This window comes from Puntigrus tetrazona, chromosome 17 (assembly GCF_018831695.1).
Source record: "Puntigrus tetrazona isolate hp1 chromosome 17, ASM1883169v1, whole genome shotgun sequence".
NCBI classification, from domain to species: domain Eukaryota; kingdom Metazoa; phylum Chordata; class Actinopteri; order Cypriniformes; family Cyprinidae; genus Puntigrus; species Puntigrus tetrazona.
In genome coordinates, this window is record NC_056715.1 from 5,078,202 (window position 1) to 5,100,444 (window position 22,243).

General features: G+C 36.5%; 1 protein-coding gene across 2 annotated transcripts in view; it reads right to left on the reverse strand.

Annotated features, from left to right (window-relative positions):
* nrxn3a (neurexin 3a) overlaps positions 1 to 22,243 on the reverse strand; it is a 277,248-nt gene that overhangs the window by 4,332 nt on the left and 250,673 nt on the right. The window contains exons 23-24 of one of the 2 annotated variants that reach the window (XR_006253012.1): positions 21,603 to 21,809; positions 8,583 to 8,685 (exon numbers count right to left, since the gene is read on the reverse strand). Coding sequence is in view for 1 of the 2 variants with exons in the window: in XM_043262595.1 (XP_043118530.1) it covers positions 21,631 to 21,809 (179 nt within the window). In the remaining variant the exon portion in view is untranslated. Of the gene's footprint in view, positions 1 to 3,663; positions 8,686 to 21,602; positions 21,810 to 22,243 lie in introns of those variants that run through there. The other variant, XM_043262595.1, reaches the window with a different exon arrangement.

Below are 22,243 nucleotides of genomic sequence, written 5' to 3' on the forward strand. Positions count from 1 at the left end.
TTGAAAGTCCAGGTAATCAAAACTTACAAGGTCACAAAGGCATTGTAAAACAAATCCATATGAATTTATTGGTTTAAACAAACTCTGCTTTAGGCTTAGCATCAGGTAGGGTATGATCAACAGGTTTGGGTTTATGTACTTTATGATTGCATGTCCTTCATTGATTAGATGTAATTTTATTTAATTCGTATGAATAAGTATGAATGTTCTACACCTAACCCCCGCCCCTAAACCTACCCGTCACTGGGGTTTAGACGATCCGTACGAGTGAGGTTCGTACGAATTAGCCACCTCTTAAAATATGAACAAATTGATCATGAGAATCTGTAAGATTTGACACGAAAGACTTCAATACCTCAGTACTGACTTCAATCCCTGTCTGATTCTCTTACGGTGATCTTTTTAAAGACTTGGACCACTTTAATGGGTCTTTTTTGTGCCATTTCGGATGTGAGTCATACGCATTGCGATGACAGGAAGATGAAATAATGATTGAATTCTCTTTTTTTGAGTCAAATATTTCTTTAAACCCACATAAATGTTCAGAGACATCCTTGATTTTCACCGGGAGTTAATCTGAAGGAGCCCCCGAAGGCATGTTAATACCATGACAGATCCCGACAACACAAGGAAGCAGTCTGCTCTCCTGAATCAGAAGAAAAACAGAGGATCACTCAGATATCAATCCTCTTATGGGTCTTTTAATCTGGCCTGCGACCCACACCCCCTCGCCACTTTAATGCGTTTGTACGCCCTCCCATCCCACCCGCCGGTTGCTCCCCATTCTGGGACTGCACGGAGGTCCGTACTGTACGTATGTCGACCGAGTTAGACATTCACACATCATTTATTCAGGCCAGCTCCGTAGTGGTTTATTTCTCTCGGGTGTGTGGCCTAGACAGACGGGCCAAAACGATCCGTCAAACACATCGTCCATTGTATGCAACCGCACGGCGTACGTCTCAGAAAAAGCCACACGCTCTGAATCAACCTAAATCTGAAACCTTTACTCATCTCTGTGATCATGTTCACAAAGTGCATTGCTTCGTATTCCTCCAATGTAAATATCGCGTTGGATGGTTCCAGAGGAATCGAGAGCCTGTTGATTTTGGCCCCGTGTCTGTGCGGCTCTCTGCTTGTTGTGATAGCTCTGATGCCATAAGAATTTTACAATGGCTCTGCTGTTTGTCTTCTCTGCTCCGTCTCCCTAAAGCTGATGACCCCGCAATGGCTAGATAGACTGCTTTAATCCAGAAAAGCTCATGTATTTGATGGTTGGCCGCAGAGTAGGCTCTTGCTTTCCTGGAGAATGCAATTGTCTCCTCAGAATGGACTGGCCTTATTCGCTGCTGTTAAGCTCCATAGTTCACGTTGTAGAACAGTGGCTATTGTAGAAAGGTCACTGTGGCGCACGCTCGCTCTCGCCAGGCACTACAGCCTGACAAAAGCTTCTTTGATTGAGTTTTAGTGGCGAGCTAGGTAATCTAAGAGGCTTCAGAACCTCTCTGAAGAGGTCAGGGTTTATCTTCTTTCATGGAAGATCAAGAAAGAAAAAGATTTTATTTTAATCTATTTTGCGGCTAAGGAGGCTCCGATGACCCATATGGTCTCATTTTGGAAACTCTCATCTAAATACGACAATTTACTCTGAATTCTGGATAAATATAGATAGATAGGTTGTTACAAATTGATTGATGTTAGTGGTAATTAGGGTGGTGACAGTGGTTACTAGAACTACCGACTGAAGAAGAAAAATGTCCAGTCCAAGTTGGATGGTGCCGGAATTATGTAACGTGACATAACATATTAAAAATATATATATATATATATATATATATATATATATATATATATATATATATATATGTGTGTGTGTGTGTGTGTGCTAGTTTTATTAAAAAGCGTTGCTAAATGTAATCATTCTGTATTCATATTCTCCTCCTCTGGGCCTCCATGTGTGCATATAATAAGCCACATCTTTTTAGCAGATTCACCCTTCTCTCTGAGTTCTACTGAACCTGTTGCACCTTGGTTCCCCACTGCTGCACTGACAGCCTCCTTGCCTCTTTGAATCTCCCCAGCCGTTTTTTGTAACCCTGACCTCTCTTAGGGAGTTTATGGCCATTTTAGTGTCCAATATGTTTCCATTCCTTGGATGTACAACTTCCTTCCAGTCCCCATGGCTCTTGGCTCCCTCCTCTCATTTTGTCTCCTCTGCTGTCCCTCTTGACTCATGGTCCACTTCCTCTTTTCGTCCCAGTCTCTCCCCGTCTTCTCTTTCTCTTACAGGTTAATCATGATGTTGACTGTTAGGTAAGTATCTGTGACATCCCACCCCATCTGTTCCTCTGTTCTAACTCCTCTTTCTTTAATGTCTTTTACACCTTGTTTGCGTGGAGCTTTATGTTTTCTCATTACACATTCTAGTTAATTTCTAATTTGGTTTTCGAAATAATATAGACATTTTTTACAGGCTGTTATGAAAGATAAGTACTTAATATTATTTGTTATGTATTATTAGGTGAGTATTAATTGTTGTATGCCTAGTTAATAAATACGTGGACATTAAATATCGATTTAAGTTAATAGACTATACAGTATATTTTTTAGTTTTAGTATTTCACCAAGAAAAACAGACCATTACAACATACAAAACAAGAAAGCACAATAATAATTGCAACTTTTATTGCACAATTCATATTTGCCCCTGCAAATGTTTATATTTAATTTCTGATATTTTTCTGAATTATAAAAAAGCCAGATTTGAGGTAATTGTAAAAAATATAGAATTCCAAGAAATTTGGAGAAATGTTTTTGCATATTTTTTCCCCTTTCTGATTTCTTTTTTGTTTGTTTGTTTTTTTGCCACAAAATAATTAACTTAAGTAATCATAAGTTTTTATCTCATAATTTTGACTGTGTGAAATTTAGATATCTGTGTAATAATAAGAACAATATGTTCATACTGAAAGTTTGTACTCGTTCAACACATTTTTATTGTCTCGCATCACTTCTGTATTCTGTTCAATAACTCATTTTACATTCTTTAGTTCTGCATTCATATTTTGTCTCACTCAGTTGCTATCTTACAAGCACTCATTTTGAGTGTAGTATTGATTGAATGTTTGCAAAGCTACTCTGTAACCTATAATCTTCAAACAGTATTTCTCTTGCCCTGACAGTGAATTGTATTATAATGATAGGATTCCCGATTGCTCTGAGACGTGAAACTTTTCGGAGAGTTTTGGTAAGCCAGCCAGCCTTGTGTTCCCGAATATGAGAGCTTTTGCGATAACCTACAGGTGGATGGAACTCTGATTTGTTTAGAATGCTAAATGAAGTGCATCAACAATTCAGATTACAGTTGTCCAATCAGAAAGCAAGTGTTGCCCCTGTGAGTGCACGCGAGACGTGGTTCAAAAGAGACACACAACAGTGTCTCTATTGTATTGCAGCTTCGTGCAGCATGATATAATCACCCACAATTCCTGTCCACTCACTCTGCGGCTGTCGTGCCATTCAAGTGTGAGACATTAATTGTCGTAAACTCTTTAATTGAATCTTTCTCTTTCAGCCTTTCTATTCATTTCCTCCTTTCTCTCACGATTTGTGTCAAATGTTGTCCTGACACAGATTTTCTTATGACAGTGGCCTGTTTATTGCCTTTAATTGATGAACAAAGACACGATATACAGACAGTCAGGGGTCATGAACATGGAATATTTAATTGTTGCTCTTGAAAAGTGCTCAAAGTTTTCTGGAAGCTCAGTTTATGGGAACAACATCATGGCTTATTTTGGAGGGTCCTATGTTTAGACCGGGTTCTTAAACCACTTTAAAGATGATAATTATTTGAAATATTTATTGAAATGCTACAATTACAATCAAAGCCAAATCAGCTGTAAGTTAAATAAGTTTACAGCATCAATAAACATTTTTTTACATAATAAAGAAATTGTGCTTTAAAGCATTCATTTCATGTTTTATGATATTCACCGCTGTTCAGTTTGAATGCATTTACAGTTCTAGTGTCTTTTATGGGTGGCTTACGAGTGTTGACGTTGATAACGGGGGGGGCCTTTAAGTTACAAAGGTTGAGAACTACTGATCCAGACTAGAGCTCTTGTAATACCATTCTTGATGTAATACTGATGCAATTTAACGAAACATTGTGGTTAGGTACATTATTTAAGATTTATTAAAATTGAATGTAACTAGATATAACTTCATTCAGTTCGCTTCCCACATGAACTTACTGATGAATAAACATGTTTGCAAATGCACATAAAGAGAACACTTAGTCCCTTGGTACACTTAGTTTTTCAGCAGCTTTGGTGTTGCTTGTATTTCAAATGTTTCAGTGTCAGCACTACTGATATTGACTTTTAATAGCTAGCGTCTGTCTAGCAGGGGTCAAAGTCAACATCAGACTGTCTGTTTGGATGGAAAAGTTTTTTAAGCCTTACACCTCTATTATGCAACATTACCAACTCTCTCACTCTCTGTCTTCCTCTTGTTCTCTTTCAAAAATATCGGCCACATCTGCTGAAACGATTAATAGTGACCTATGAATGACACTGAAAGCACTTACAATCCAGTACAACTGTTCTGCATTATTTTTATGTTGTTCTGAGAACAAAAGGCACTTCGTGACATAATACTGACTTCCAGACCAAACCGTTTGACTTTGTTACAAGCCCTCAGAGTTATTCTACAGGAGGACACTGGGATGCCAAGAACCGAAGGGCAAACTGAAGCCGCATTTAATCCCTTAACTGTTAATGTCACTCACAACGTAATCCAGTCTCGGACAAAAAGAACCTCTGCGTTCATAGGGGAGTTTTGGTTGAGAACACAATGCTGTTTTAAGGTGAAAATAAGGTAAGCCCTTCAATACTGTGGCAAATCATTATATCTAAACATAAAAATAGCTGTATTATAGATCTGGATTTGTAGACTCAGTCGTCCAATAAAAAGCCAAAATGTCAGCAACATAGAGCATGAGGGAAAACCCACAGAAAATTACATTCCCATTGACAATAATGTCATGTATAGAAAAAAAATATACCATCAACTATTAAAGGAATTGTTCAGCATGGATTTTTGAAAATGACCTTTTATGTGGTGTGTAACAACTCTGAAACATCTTGCAAAACATTAAATCTGAAAGTGCTCCGTGTATAAAGTCATTGTCTCTTCAAAGAAAAAGTTGACTCTGAGTCATTGAAATTAGTCATTTTTACAAAGTTTCATGTTTCATGTTGACGTCTACATTAAATATTAGCATATTCCCCATCCATTTTCACGCTGGTCTTAAAGAAAATGCAAATTCATTATTTGCCACTAGGTGCCGCTTATGGAGCGGTAAAATAACTGTTTTCCCGGTAATGCTGTACACAAAGCGGCACTGCATCACATCTAGTGTTTTATCAGGCATTACAGGAATAATAAAATGAAAATGAGACCCGTCACCACAGATTAGTGTCGCACAAAGAAGGGGTTAAACAAATTGTTAGAGCAAAACAAAAACAAAAAAATAAAATAAAATAATATTAATAATATGGACACTTAAAGTTACAAAAGTCAGGATAAATTGACACCCATTCACTGCAGAGGATTCATATGTGAGCATAAGATATAACGCTAAATTTCTGCAAATTGATAATGATGAAGGAAATCTTAGCCTGATTAAAATAAAAATTTTTGCTTCCTTTAAAAAATAAGTTTCCTGTAACAAAAGTGTTTTATGACTTTTTTCCCCACAAGAATTATTTTAGGGTATTCTCTAGTTTATAAGGAAAACGTCAGCGAAAGCACTACTGGTGCTTTTAAGACCCCAGAAACCATTATGTTGATCTGAAAAACCTATAACTTTTCTAATCTCCGAAGAACTGTATAGATACTCAAGACTGCAAAAACTCACCCGGGAACCTTTATTTTTTAAAGTGTATAGTTGACCTAAAGTTAAGAATATGTGGCAACACGTCACCACCTTACAGAGACAATTAACTCTTCCTTTTCAGGGTAAAACTACACATTTACTGACTCTGAAAACCCAGGTTTCAGCCTCATACAGCTGTCTTGTCCAGAGATGTGTTTGGCTTCGGACCAACACTCCTAACTAGCCATTTCTCTCAAGCTGGGAGGCTTTAGCATTACAGCCAAAAGGTGTTATGGATGGATCTCTTGATTCCTGCTTTTGGCAGAGCAGAGCATATTTGCCTACGTCCCATGAACAGCTGTAGGATAAAGAACTCACTATTAAAAACATTGAAACTGGGTGGAATTCCCCTTTACGTAGTTAATTTGGTAACAAGATTTATATTGGCACAGGCATGACTTAAGTGAAGTTATGAGCCTCTACAACCCATAAGTTTCTCACACTTTATCTATGAAACTCTCAATCCGAGAGTATTCTAAGTTACACGCCCATTGTTATTGCAAAGTACTTAAAGCAAATTTATTTTCCATTTTAAATGAGTATATTGTAATGCATTAATCTATTTATTAATGTTTTTTTTAAAGCATTAATGTTTTTTGCTATAAAAATCACTTAAAGCAGCGTCGATTTATTCAGTATTGCATGCGGTAACATGCAAAGAAATGCATTTATAATACCTGTGGTTTGCTCTGCATATTAAAAATAACTTTTTAATGCTTTATATACAGGTTTCAGGTATTAGCATTTATGCAACACCAATAATAGCAACATATTTCGTATAAACATGTTATTGTATAAACCTGTTTCATCAAATGTTTCAGAAACCTGACATGTAACAGCAGGCCAAGCAGCAGTGATTATAGAAATATGTCCTTTTAGAATGAGATAGCAATTTCTTAAATATATACACGAGTATCTCCACAAGGCTTGAAAAAAAAAATTAATGTATGTCAGTCCCAAGGGGACAAGCAGCTTGAAAAATAGATGCACATATATGTGGGTTCTGGGGGATACTGGAGCCTAAACTATCTATGTATGCATTTGTATAGATGGACATGTTTCGCCGCATCAGTTTTAACTGAAGTTAAACATAGAGTTTATTACATGTATTAAAGACCCTCATGACATTATCAAGACCTGTTGTTGAACTCGCCACGTTTGCTCCCTCTGTGCATCAGTTGTTTCCTCTTAACACCAGAGCAGGCCGGTTCTCGTGATGAGAAAAACAGAAACCCAGTGCAGCAGAAGAGCAGGAGAGAACACGATGAGTCTCACACGCTGAACAGTTAATGAAGTAACAACAACAGGGATGAATCTTGAATATCATGTGCATTCTGCAGTTAAATGGGAAGCGTGTTGCATAATGTATCATTTTATAATGTTCTGTATTGTGAAAAAAAAAAAAAATTAAAAAGCACTCAATCGGCATGAATGATTGATTGATGTGTGTTATGCAATAAAACTCTTGCATTTATTTATTTTTGTCATTTGGGATGAACAATATTTTGCGACTGAACCACATAGATTTACCCATCTCTATAGGGATGAGACATTAAACCAGTTAATATCAAATCTGGCCAGACAATCTGGCTCTCTTATCGCAGACTGCTATTTATAGGTGGGTTGACCCAGGTTCAGGTTTTGATTCTCTGCTGTCAGTTTTGTTGAGACATAAACAAGGGCTACATGCCGTGATCGACAGTCTCTGATCCTCTTCTTTTCGTTTGCTTCATTCCAGAATAAGTGAACCTGCGACCTCCAGGTGTAAGGCATGCCAGTCTGTGGAGTAAAGAGTGGCTTTCTGCCAGTTCGTTAGTTGAACTGCCATTTGATGCTCAAGTCTCTACCACCACAACAACCTACAGTAACTGACAAACGACTTCTTCACACGCCCCCTTTTTCTCTCTTAAAATCAGTTCTTTAAGTATTATTCTGAAGGACTTTGTTCCAGTTGAGCTTTAATAAACTTTAGAGATATTTGACTTTGTGCAGCAACTGTTGTAGACTGATAGAGCAATGGCAACTTCAGTTTGTAGAAGAATTCATCTTTTACTGTAGAAAACTCTGAAGATATCAGGAATTTTTTTGTGCTTTAGTTGAATTGCTGATTTAATGTATTGTATGCTTCCAGATGTTATTGCTAGCTAGCAAGCTGTTAGCTATAAAGTAAACAAGTAGCTATATAATTGGACTGTAAAAATAACCTGTTAAATGTAAGACTGCTGTGCTAGAATTCACTATGAAAAATACAGATGGCATATTAGTGCATGTATTATCAAGTAATAATGACAAAATGTTTATATACCTAAATTCTCTAAAAATGTAGTGATTCATGATTTTTCTGAACTTTTCATAACAGGTGACTGCATGATTTAGTTTCAGAAATTGGAAGGAAACGGCTTATGGGCCTGTTTTGTGTCTAACTGTTTTAGAAAAAACATTTTTTTAGCAAATTCATTTTTCTGCAACTGTACTATAAAAAGGGTATTTTTTGAGGTGGCTTGGGTGAGATCTAAAGCTAAATTAACTCTGAATAGCCCAACGCATGGATTGAAGTATGCTATGGTGCCAAAAAAAAAAAAAAAAACCTTCATGGAACTTATTTGAGCCATATGTGTTACGTAGATCTGAACTTACTCACCCTTTGAAAGTCATGCCACGTCTGGAGGATACGCTCAGTGCCCTCAATGACCTGCACTTGTGGAGTCTCTTGATTGTGTTGCTTCCTTTAGCCCAGCATGCAGCTGTAACAGATATATTAGATAATGATTTTAATATATAAACCTTAAATTCTGTGTTTTTAACATATTTAAGAAAAATGCTAATGTTCATTTATGTTAGAGAAGTCTAACTATTCATGTTTGAATCTGGAGGAAAGTAACCGTAATTTTCTGTTAATTTCTTTTATTAGTTATTAAAGCAATAAATATAAATAGCTGAAAATGTACTCATTTTCAGACCATGAAAGGAGAGTTGAGTTTTCTTTCCATTGGAACAGGTTTAGAGAAATGTGCAACGGGTGCCGTCAGAATGAGAGTCCAAACAGTTAACAAAAACGTAGAAATAATCCACAGTTAATGCACACATCAATTAATGCCTTATGGAATGAACAGCTGCATGTCTGTAATCCATTTTTAGGCGTTTTTAACTTCAAACCAGCTAAAATACAAATTCTCTAATCATAACATTGCTTTCGCCCTTAAAAAAATAGTCTATTAATGTCTTAGATACAGAAATTGACATATTAGAAATATATGCAGATCAAGTTGTTTACAACTGAAATGTATTTTAATGTGAGAGGAGATACTTTTTCACTGGAGGAAGTATTTATTATCGTATTGATTATGGACTTGTGTTTTGGCCAGAAATAACAGTAAGAAGTGAAAATGTCTTGATGCTGTATTTATTTTTGCTTCATGACACATTATAGACTGAAGCTGTGTGAATTACCTGTGGATTATTGGGATGTTTTTATTCTCATTCTGACGGCACCCATTCACTGCAGACGATCCGTTGGTGAGCAAATGAAATGTTACATTTCTCTAAATCTTTTCTTGTGACGAATCTTTGATAAGCTTGATGGTAAGTACTTGCTCAGTAAAATTTAATTTTTGCAAGAACATTTCCTCTGACCGCATCAACATTGAAATAATGTAACTTGATCATGTAGTGAGCCATAATGGCTCTTTGTTAACACGCTAACGTCTGCATTTATTTACAAGTTGCATTCATTTTCTTTTCCATTTATTAATTTCCCTTGGCCAAACAGGAACAACGTAGCCCTCAGTGCTTCATTTACCAGAACTTCATGTTAATTTCTTTTCAATGTGGATTAAATGGGAAAAAAGGACACGAGATTGGAGGGGGGGACAATTCACTACCTTCCAAACTTTCAGGCGACTTGTTTTTCTATAGCAGCTCAACCAGGACAGGACGTTCTGTTCATTGTAACACCAGGCTCTGACCACACGTACAAAGCCCTTTGTATACAATCAATGTATTTTGGTGTTAATGAAGGCCTTTATAGAGTAGAAAAGACCCTAAATCACGAGTTCCGTGTAAGTTCTCCCCATCAGCGAGTCAACGGTAATAAGAGGAGAGGGTTATATTCCGATGCATGGATAATCCATAAATCTGGCATGAGTGCGGACTGTCTGGATCGCAGAGGAAGATCTAATGTCTGTCTGGAGGCAAAGGGGAGACATTGTTCTGGTTCAGGTGCAGATGCCAGCTCATTACTATAGCACGCTAGTTCACGGGTTCATGGGTTGTATGAGAGGTGGAGGATCATCTTGATTACTGAGAGATTAAAGCAACCGATCAATGATTTCTTGGAAATCTTTGGGGGTGGAGGGGGTAGACCTCTGTCGCATACATGCTGCTAAAAAATGAAGGGAAAAGTCAAATGTTTCATAAGTGCTCGGATCGTATTTCTTCAGTGGCGGTCACTTTCTTGAGCTGTTTCTTATTATTATGTAAGGTTATGGTCTTCTTTGTTTTGGTACGGTGCACTTTTCCCCCTGCCAAAGTGGTTATGCAAAGTTATGTAAGACCCGTAACAGTTAATCATATCCTGTTAAAGTTAGTATATAGCTAATAGTATATAGTTGCTTGCTCACATGCTTTCTCTTATATTCATGTTAAAACACTAACACTTTACACTTGGAAGAACCGCATGTCCTCCCTTTAACAGTTTGGAGTAGATACAAAATCGATGAAGCGTGTTTTATTGTTCACGATTGAGGTTATGATGTTGTTACATAACAAATGCGGCGATGATTTATATGATGCTCTTTAAAAACATGTGGCGTTTTATCCACAGAATTGCATCATATTTCATCTGCTTATTTGAAATTTAATGTGCTGGAGGTTTTTTTCGCGTTGTAGAGAAAAATAAACCTGAGGTTTTGACGTGGATTACATGTCCTCCTAAACATGGCTTGACACAGTAATTCTCCTGATAACACAAACTTGACTGGCAAACAATGTCAGCTCCGCCCACTCAACACATTTTTGTGCTCCAGGCACGGCGTGGGAGTGTTTTGCCCGTTCATTCAATACATTTTCTATGGACTGTCACTAAGTGTCCAGCTCCAAAACAGAGTGTAACCGAGTCTGTGTTGGTGTGGTGAGACATTATGTTTGCTCAGTACACAGCGTGCAGTGAACGCTGTTAAACTTAAATCTTTTCACAGAAATCGTCGAATTCCTGTGAAATCACCGTACGTGGAAAGCCCAGATTATTTTGATGCGTTGAGGGCTTGATAACAAATCTAGAAAGACACTTTGATCTGAATTGGGTGCGGGGTCATGGTGCGGCGGCGTGAAATCTGTTCACAACATGCACGCTAACGTTACCGTGGTGAGTTTTGCAGGGCAAGCATCTCTATTAATGTTGCTTATATTCAAGGTATTAAACTTCACTGCATAACTCATCCTGCACCGTTCGTGCTACGGCCCTGAATGACACCTCATATCACACAGCTTGTCAAGAAGAGGTGTGCTGGTACTTTTCTAAGACAAAATTCTCATGACAGCTGATAAGAGGTGAAAAAAACCAATAGACTTACATTCAAGGAGACAACGCCCTAGCGAGCACCCAGAATGTCAAGGATTCGCATAGCAACATACTTTAAATAAGACAGGAATTTCTAAATATTAGAATAAATATATAAATCATTTATTTCGTATAAAGCAACACTGCCTAACAAAGCCATTTCCCTGGCTGAGGCAATTTATTGGAGGTCATATAGTGCTTGAAAACCGTTAAAATGAGGTAAAGTCTGTATTATCAAAGCGAAAAATTGTTGAATAAAAGAAATTGTTCACCCCAAAATAAAAATGTGATGGAAATGTACTCACCTTTAGGCTATCTAAGATGTAGATGAGTTTCTTCATCGGGAACAGATCCTCTGCAGTGAATGAGTGCCGTCAGAGAGTTTCAACAGCAGCCAAATATATCACAATAATCCACAAGTAATCCACGTGAGTCCATTAGTTAATGTCTTGTAAAGCGAAAAGCAATGCGTTCGTAAGAAACAAATCCGCCAGTGAATTATTTAAACCATTGCTTCTGGCTAAAATATGAGTGAATAATTCCTGCTAAACATGTTGTAGATTTGTTTTTTTACTGACAGTACAGTATTTACTACAGTGAATGCTATTCCATATAGCGTTCATTATTACAATGATTAACTTTTGATATAAAAATAAATATTAAAAGCAAATTAAAATATGGATGGATTTAGATAGATGGAAATATAGATAAATTAATGAAAATGATCTTTTTATTTTGGACTAAAAAACCTTCCTCATTTCAGGAATATGTCAGGGCATTGGAAAGTGACTAATTGGGCACACTAATTGTTTTTATTTTAGCTATGATGATCTGGTTTAACCGTATCAATCAATCAATCAATCACCTTTTATTTTTATAGTGCTTTTAACAATGCATATTGTGTCAAAGCACTGAACATTATCAAATAGTGTCAGTAATGTATAATGATAAGATAAACACTCAATTTTCAGCTAAAGGCATTTCACTATTGAATGCAGAGATGTTGTTGTGTAGTTCAGCTTGGTTTCAGTAGAATCAAATTAACAATAAACACTAGGAATTAAGCATACTAATAAGCAAAAATGACATAAATTAACAGTTGTGCTTCATTGTTTTTTAATTGCTGAAGAGTATTGAACCTTCTTCTTCTGTATACTGTTCAATCATGACTTTACTTTCCTTCAGCCTAAGGTTTATTCATTAAACTTTTTACATTTGCTATAAATAGAACTTATTATAAAAGCAAACAAGCAGCCCTGCTCATATTTAAAAAGTAACGCACAAGTAATGTAACACGTAACTTTACATAAAAAGTAACTAAGTAACATAATTAGTTACTTTTTAGGGAGTAACACAATATTGTAATTGCTTTTAAAAGTAACTTTCCCAAACAGTTTATTAATGTTTCTGAAAAAATCAAGCTTATCAAAGGTGCATTAATAACAATAATAATAATAATAATTTAAAATATTTTTACCATTTAAATGAACGGATTTTAATCAAAATATAACTGAAAATGGAATTTATTGCTGAATTTATGCAGTTATTACTCCAATTTTCAGTGCCACATGATCCTTTAGAGCAGCTTTTATTTTAAAAGATGTGTATGAAAGTCAATGACACTTCTGAATGATGCAGTTTAAAGGAATAGTTCACCCAAAAATTTAAATTAACCCATATTCAACCAATATATCTGATTTAGAGAGCTTTAAAATAATGGTCACTATCCACCTGCATTAACAAGCGTGGAAGAGCGAGGATTTTTTAAAAACTCTGAAAGAAGAAAGTCATAAACACCTAGGATGGCTTCGGAGTGAGTTTAATATGGGATCATTTTCATTTTTGGGTGAACTATTCCTTTAAGTAAAGAGTTCCTAAGGAAACAAGCTGTCCCTTAGTGTCTGTGGTCAGATGAGATGTTTACAGGTTTAATGTCAGTGTCATTATTTAATTATTATTTTCGTAACTTGTTATGAAATAAAAAGTCTCTCATCTCTCTTTGATAGCACGCGTATATTACTTCATTAAGTGCAGAATTCATGAGCATGCAATACGTAAAATAAAAGTAAAATACCAATAAATCACATAACTGCCAATAAACCGCTTCTTAACTGGGAGGGATTTGCAAGAAGGTGTGATATTCATTCTCATCTGGAGCAGTTTCCATGTTTCATTAACAGTTCATGTTAGTATCCTATTCTCCATGGCAACTGTTGTTTCCACAAACCAAAAAATGCCATGCTATTTTAATTGTCATTTTCTACTGTGTTGGCTCAAACCAGCTTAATAACAAAAACTAGTCTGGGACTGCTATTTAATTAATAGCCTTACCTTACAGGCGGTTTATTCAGTAATAATCATAGTCTTAATGACGGCTTGATGACCATGGGAAAACGTGGGTCCCAAGGAGAGAACCACTGTTTTAGAGGTAGTATATTGTTTATTTGAACAATACAAAAGGTCTGATTTCATGTGACTGAATGAAAATAAATGTGTGGAAGATAAATGGACATATCATGATTCATAACCAGCCAGTAATGCAGAATGACCATCCTGCACCTGCTTTCACATTACACATTAGAAACTGGTGCATATGGATTGCATATGGCTAAATTTTCAAGTACTGGACCTAGTAAAATGTTTAACAATAGAGCAGTGGTCCAAAAGCCATTATTCTTAAGCAGCACTCTGTGTTGGAGGGTATTTGTGTGTTACTGGATTTGTAATGGACAAAGATGACATGCATATACATCAGTTATGATAGCAAGGGCTATACAGGCTGTATGTTTCATAGTTTATGATTGTGTGGTCACCAGACAGTGTTTATTCTCGGTGGAAAGAACGTCCAGATGCATTTTTTTTTCTCATAGAGACACTATTCCACCCCCAGCTGTCTCTCAACTCTGTGCATTCCACCCCCCTCAAAGGCAGCCAAAATACAGGAAACAGTTCAAACTGTTTATACATGAGACTATGCAAACCTTACTCAAAAACGGCAGGGTTCCTGGGATTTTCCACTTTCCATTTCAGACATATATAAAAGCCTATATTTCTCTGCATGTGTTTGGTGTTTCCTTTCAGTGAAAATGACTTGTGGTCAGACATTTTAACTCAAGCACGAGTTAGTCTAGTTCACAAAAAATGACAATTCTGTCACACTTTCAAACCTATATGACTTTTTTTCTATGTCAAAAAGAGAAGAGGTTTTGCGGAATGTCTGTGCTGCTGTTTTCCATGAATTCCAAGGTTCTGAAGCTCAATGAGCCAATATTTTATTCACAATTTTATGCACAAAATTAGCTAATTTCTAAGCTGATGCCTGCTACATGTCTCAAAATGGTGGCATGTTTACCATGGTGATGCATCTCCTCTTCTTTTCAAACCAGCTGGACAATGAGGTTAAAGGTTTCTGGAGTTTTGGTGTGAGAATTTGGTCCCGTTCTTGCCTGAAATAAGTTTCCAGTGGTCACCTTTGACATATTTTATCTTTAATGATGCACCAAATATTCTCTACAGGTGAAAGATCTGTACTGCAGACAGGTCAATTCAGAACTCAGAATCTTCTACTATGAAGCCTTGCTGTTATAATATGCAGAATGTGGTTTTACAGTGTCCTCCTGAAATACACAAGGCCTTCCCATGTCATCTGGAGGGAAGCATATGTTGCTTTAAAACCTTTACATATCCTTCAGCATTCATAGTACCTTCTAAAACAGGCAAGCTGCCCATACCGTATCTACGTATGCACCCCTGTACCATTCAGAGATGTTGGCTTTTGAACTGAACACTAATAACACGCTAAAAGGTCTCCTTCATCTTTAGCCCAAAGGATTTCCAACAAAAATGTCAAATTGACTCGTCGGACCATAAAACACTTTTCCACTTTGAGACATGACAGCGCTTCGGGACCATGTTCCCTTATTGCTTCCTTTTTGCATGATAGAGCTTTAGTTGGCATCTGCAGATGGCATGGTGGATTGTGTTAACAGACAGCGGTTTCTGGAATTATTCCTGGGCCCAATTAGTAATGTCAATGCCAGAATCATGCAGATGAGTGATGCAGTGTCATTTGAGGTGCCTGAAGACCATGGGCATCCAACAAAGGTCTGCGGCCTTGTCCCTTTTTCAGAGATCTCCATCTCCATCGTTTCACTGAATCTTTTAATGATAAGATTTGCAAAACCTTTTCAATTTGACGTTTTTAAAGTATTCCATAATCTTTTTCTTTTAATCTTGTTGTGAATAAAATATTAGCACATGTGGTTTTCAAAGTCTTTTAAAAAACGCCCCAATTTCCAAAATTCAGGCTATATATTTATAACTCGGCTGAAGACAAATTAGTATGTTTTTGTGAATAGTTTACACATTGATTAAATGCAAATTACAGTCTCATGAAGTACTGAATTACTCAACAATTTGTGTTCGTCAGTCCCATGGTTCAATTTATGAATCTTCTGAATCATTTCAGTGTGCTTACCAGCAAAACATCTGCAGAAACATTCCTGCACCTGCCAAACTTGTCACAGCAATAAATCACTTCTAAGATAGTGACTTGGATTTTAATCAGGAAAATATAACGTGTCTGAAACAGACAGAGGAAAGTGATGATTGTAATCATCTGTCCCATGCAGTATTTCTCCCAGGTCCATTAATGAGGCATGGATAAGAAGTGGGATATCAGACAGCTCCTAAACATCATTAGTTAGAGACTCAGCGTCATTAGTAAGAGATTCTGTCTCATTTCATAAAAAATGCAACAAGACGAAAAACAGCCGCAGCTTTAGTTTGCTTTCCATTGTCTCTACATCCTAATAAGTCTTTCTCTTGCTCATGCATAATTACAATTTTGTCTTTTATTCCACCTGGAGAGATTCCTTGTCCAATAAAGCTGTATGGAACGTGCTAGACAAGTCTAAATTTCCAGTGTATTACCTCAGTGAATTCTATGTTTCATTTCACATTTAACAATGTTTTCTGTGATTTTTAGTAATGTTTTTAAAATCTAGGGACTGAAAGATTTTCCCTTTTTAAAGCTTCAGTTTCAATCTCCAGTCATAACTGCATGCTTTTTTCCCCACAGAACAAAGTCATAACCTTTTTTGAACAACATGAGGGTGAGTAAATTAGGACAAATTTATTATTTGAAATGGTGAAATAGTTTTTTAAAATTTCAACAATGGTTCAATGAGAGTAAATAAACATACACAAACCCCGGTAAAATGACTGCAGTAAGCTAATCTCTTTAAAGTTGTTTGCAGAAAAAAGTCAATTTTGCTGATTAATTTACGTCAGAGCTACGGAGATTATGGAGATTTCCAGTATTAATCCAATTATCCTCCCTCCTGTTGTTTCAGACTTTTGAATAATGACACAATTAGCTTAAGTACTAATACAGCTAATGTGCAAGGGGTACGTAAAACCATTGATAAAATCAGCCAGGATGCCAGAAAATGCGTTTATTTCAGGTTTCTGTACGTCACTGACCTTTTGAAGTAATGAACATTAAGCATATTGGCTTTGTCAACTATCCTGCGGACAGGTGCTGGTTGTTGCAAAACTCCCTGGAGTAGAATCGAAGGTTCTCACAGTAAACTGCTCACTCTCCCAGGTAAATTTTACAATCATTAAAAATATTTTTTGAGTTATGGACTGTTTCTAAGAAGATCCCAAAACACCCTTCCAGTGCATTTTCCCTTGATAATAGTGTGAGCCATGCAGAAACAATCTAGTTTTACACACCATGACTCAGGTTTGCCAGAAACTCCGAATGTGTTTATAACTTTTGCACGACTGGAATCAGAGCTTAATTCTTTATCCCGGTTTAAAAGCTTTTTTCTTTTTCAAGCATCTTTCTTGTTTCAAAGTTATTCCCTTTGAGGATGAAAGATCAAATGTGGAGTTTTAATGCAAAGAGCAAAAAAACCCTAATCGTAATTGAATTTCTTTCTAAACATACATCCAGAAACCAGGTTTCACAGCCCAAATTGGAGATCCTGCTAACTTCGTGTACAGACCGCAGCGTTTACACAGACTGTCTAGCAAATAATACAATTGGCACGGACAAGACAAACAAAACAAAATACACATGAGCGTAGAGAAACTCCACGCCAGCATTTCGAGGAAATTTGCAGGAGGTCTCTCATTCGCAAGAATGGAGCCACACTGGGCTTGTGGAAGGCCAAAGTCCTTGACTGTCCACAGTTCACAACTTGAGGAAAAGCGTGAATGTGTTGCCTATTTCCTCAAGTAGGCTGTAAAACATCTAGATTTTTTTTTCTTTTCTTGAGCTTAGCAGACAAATTCCTAATAATGCTTCTGGGGGCATTGAACTTTTTGGCACACAATTTCAGTGTTGAGATGTAATCGCTGATTACCACCAAAGCTGATCATTGTACTAATATTTATGGGCTTTAATGTCATTATTCAGAGGTGGTGATGTTAGGAAAAGTATTATTTTTATCAGTATTGTTTTCTCAGGGTTTGTATGTAACCGGTGAATACTGCTTTGTGTGCGAACTGTTGTTTAAGAATCAGCTAATCGATGCCTTGTGTTGTTGATTTTTGGAGGTAAATAATTCTGCATGAGAAAAATGACTTGCAGTGCTTCCAAGATCTCCAGGCTATTTCAAAGTATTTTGCTGGATATTTATTTGTCTCACAGAGAGGCTCTCTTTGTGGTGCTTATTTTATCAGTTTGTTGTATATGGTTTTCACAGGTTTTCTGAGACGCTTAGATCAATTTAATATATTTTAGCATTGAATTCTAAATATTCAGAAATGCAAGTAATACAACAAGCTATGTAATTTGTAACCTGCACCACTCATCATTTGCTTGTTCAATTTTTTTTTTTTCTTAATCCTAAAATATGATTCTCAAATGTAAATTACTATCATTTTTCAGTCACGCACATGATGATTTGATGAAGTGGCAGTCTGAAGCAATGCTGCTTCTGTCACAGCTGGGCAGGCATGCAGAGAACCCATAAGCCTTTAGATGTAATCCCTGCACATGCATCTGATTCCTGCCAGCAAAACCCGCTGCTGACCCACTTGACAGTTCTGCATTACATTTTCAGTCAAAACATAAGCCTAGTCTGCAGACCCCACTGTTTGCGCTGTTATATAAGTATGAGCTTGCTCTCAAATTTTGTGGCGCGTGAGAGAGACCGTTAATCCTGTTCTGTATATCAGGATGAAAAGGGTGAACAGAAGTTCAAACACGCAAATTCATGAATCTGCGATAAACAGAAAGTACCTTTAACACATTTGAATTCTAATAGATTTTTATGTAACATAATAAAAGCCTTTACTGTAATGTCTGATCAGTGTAATCCGTCCTTGAAAAACAAAATCTATATTTGAATTGTATCTACCCCAGACTTTTAAATTGTAGCTTTTCACAGTTTCTATAAAAATATTAACTTCGAAACAAAGAAATGTTTCTTCAGCAGCAATTTAGCATATTAGAATGATTTCTAAATGGTCACGAGGCACGAAAGACTGGAGTAATGGAAATTCAGCATTTGCATCAAAGAAAATATCAGAGAAATATATATAAATATATATTAAACATGTTCAAATGCAAAGAAAAATAAGTAATTTTAATATTTAGAACAGATAATATGCATAACTTTAACATTTCACAAAAACAAACAACACTTTATATATATATATATATATATATATATATATATATATATATATATATATATATATATATATATATATATATATATAGGAGTGGGGCTGTTTTATTTATTTACCTATTATTAGTGCTGTCAATTGATTAATTGCATCCAAAATAAGTTTTTATTTATGTGTGTGTACTTTGTGTATTTATTATGTACATATATAGACACACGCATGCATGTATATATTTTTTAAAAAAGTTACATTAAAATAATAAATATATTTATATGTGAACAAATTTATATGAATAGAAATATATACATGCAAATACACGTAATTATAATTAAAAAATACATGCTGTATGTGTCTTTATCTATACATAATAAATATAGACAGCACACACACATATATTATGTAAACAAAAACTTAATCATTTGACAGCACTATTTATTATTTGACATTACTTACACAATTAGACTGTCTGAAATGCATGTTAACTTTTCTTTTACCTATTGTTTTTCTTTTCAAAATGATGCTGGTAGAATTTGCAAAGAAAAAACTGGAAAAGTGCAAAACAGAGACATTTTCATTAGTGTTGCCAGACGTTTGGACGCTATTGTATGTGTGTCACCAGACTGAAGCGTTGATTAAGTTGATTTGAGTGGCTGCCCGGGGCGAGAAAGCAACAAAACAATTTCAAAATGATTGGAAAGTTTGCAGAAATGCCCACAGTAAACTATCCTTACATTCACAGCACTCTCAGCCAAGTAGCACATAGTCTAGATGCACTTTATGAGACAGCTTAAACCTCCTATAAGTCCAGGAAAGACAGGTTGACGTGGTGCACAGAGAGTGCATTTAGAACGGGTCACCGTCTCTCCGTTTGCAGAGGTAGTAATTGAATTTTTGGCTACAATCCTGTTATACATTGTTGCGCATAAAGACGTGGCAGGCCAAGTTTGCATTCTAAAGCTCATTGTCTGTTGGCTTAATTCCTGCTTGTACACAGTGCACAGATGGGAGTAAATATTTGTGGGGAACATATGAATCAGTGGAGGCAGTATACAATTCCAAGCTACAACAATTACACAAACATACAATCCACCTTGACTCACTGAATGACTAAAACGGATGAGGATGTAGCCAACTGGTGTGCTGCTGAGATCATAGCATGTGTTCGTTTTACTGCTGCCACTAAGTAAAAGAGTCTTTAATAGTTTGTATAACGTTTCCAGCCGTACTCTCCTATTAATTCAGCATGTTACACTAGTTTTGAATGCTAATTACAATTCTGACATTCCTGGGGTTTGCTTTATGCGATGGCTGATAAACCGAGGTCTGTTTCTGAATATTCTGGAGTTTTTGGCAATGGGAAAGTATGCGGCCCCACCTTCAGTGAAGTAATGGCCAGGTTTAGCATTACATATCTCATCACTCATCTAATGTTAAATTAGCCTTATCTAGCGATTATTAACTCATTTGGATCAAGTTTTATCTGGCACCTGTGTTATCAGGAGAATTTCAGATGTAGCATATTCATAAATGCATGCAGTTTTTCCTTTCATTTAGAGCGTTTCTTGTTGCAGATGTTGGATGTGATGGGTTACGAGTTCAGCGATGCCGCTTTGAGGATATTGTGAGAATATTGTGCATTGCTATAGGGATCCTAAAATGTTTATGGTGTGTAAAGTGAAATTTTCCATTCGGAAAAATCTGATACGTCGTAACAATTATAAACTCTCCGCAACCGCGAAGGAAAGCAGGAAATAATTGATTTAAAGTATAAAGTTATAAAGTGCCGTCTCAAAATAATCTTCAAAAAGTGAATTATTATTCTGCTCTGGCAAGGATCTCTTGGCAACTTTTGCCAATATACATATTTATGTCACTGTAAACATAAACTGCATAGCATATTATAGACTTTATGGCTCTGCATATTTTTGTAATGTCCTGTTGCCTGAAGTTCTTTGAGGACTTCATTTCCAAAAACAACAATCCATCATACCACATGAATTAGATCTAGCTGAAAAGCATAATTGCGACTCTTTGCTGGCTCTGTCCTGGAGTTAGTTAGAAAGATGTTGAGCTATATTAGCAAACACTACAGACCCGACACCCAAACACGAGCAAGCTTGGTCTATAAGAAGACGAACCTGCCGACCCGTCGCAGGTCTTTAAGTTGAATGCACGTCTGAGGAACCCGACAAGAGCTGGTCATGAAAGGGAAAAGCAATATTCATCAATCCTGCTATTGTTACAGCACTATTCATCTGGGAATCGCTGATGTATAAGATAAACATATTTTCATAATTTCCCCATCCCCTGCTATCCTCCATGATTTCTTTTGGACAAAGATCTAAGGTGAAAAGGACTATATGCAGCCTCTCATGTAAACACTGTGTACACAAGTAGAGATTGATATGTGTGTTTGAGATGCAAATGACCACTGGACAAAGGAATCCTTGTGTTGCTGACCTTAATTGGCTTGGATGAAGTTTCTGGGTCAATGGGATACGAGACAGTGCTGCCGTAGTCGCTTCGCCGCATATCTGGATTCCTGCTGGGGGTCATCGCCCTGTGATTCAAGTGCTTTGATCGCTGCCTCCAGATGAACTTGGTCATTAGACGTAAAGAATTTGTCTGACTTGAACGGTCCAACCAGTTTGGCAAGGAATCGGGAACCTTAGTGATAAACAAGAGCAAACACTGTTAAGGATGGCTTCATGCTGTCAATCACAATGAAGAAATATTTGGGGGAGAGGCCACAGCCCTCAACTCACTTTCAATGGGTAAGAAAGTATTGCATTAAGTGTCGTGCGTCAGAGCTCAGAATTATGCTCCTCCAACCGCAACAATGATAAGCATCCACTTATCTCAAGCTTCTTCAATGATCTAATCTTAATAAACAAATACATCCAACCTTGTCCTAACAAGTTTGGCCTTTAATTGGATATGTTCAAACTTATGGCAAACTTCTTTCACATTTGTCGATGTATTAGTCTATATGTCTATATGTACAGTATGTATGTATGTATCTATAATCATATGTTTGTCTGTCTGTCTGTCTGTCATGTATATAATCGTATGTCTATCTATTCTCTCTGTCTGTCAATCTA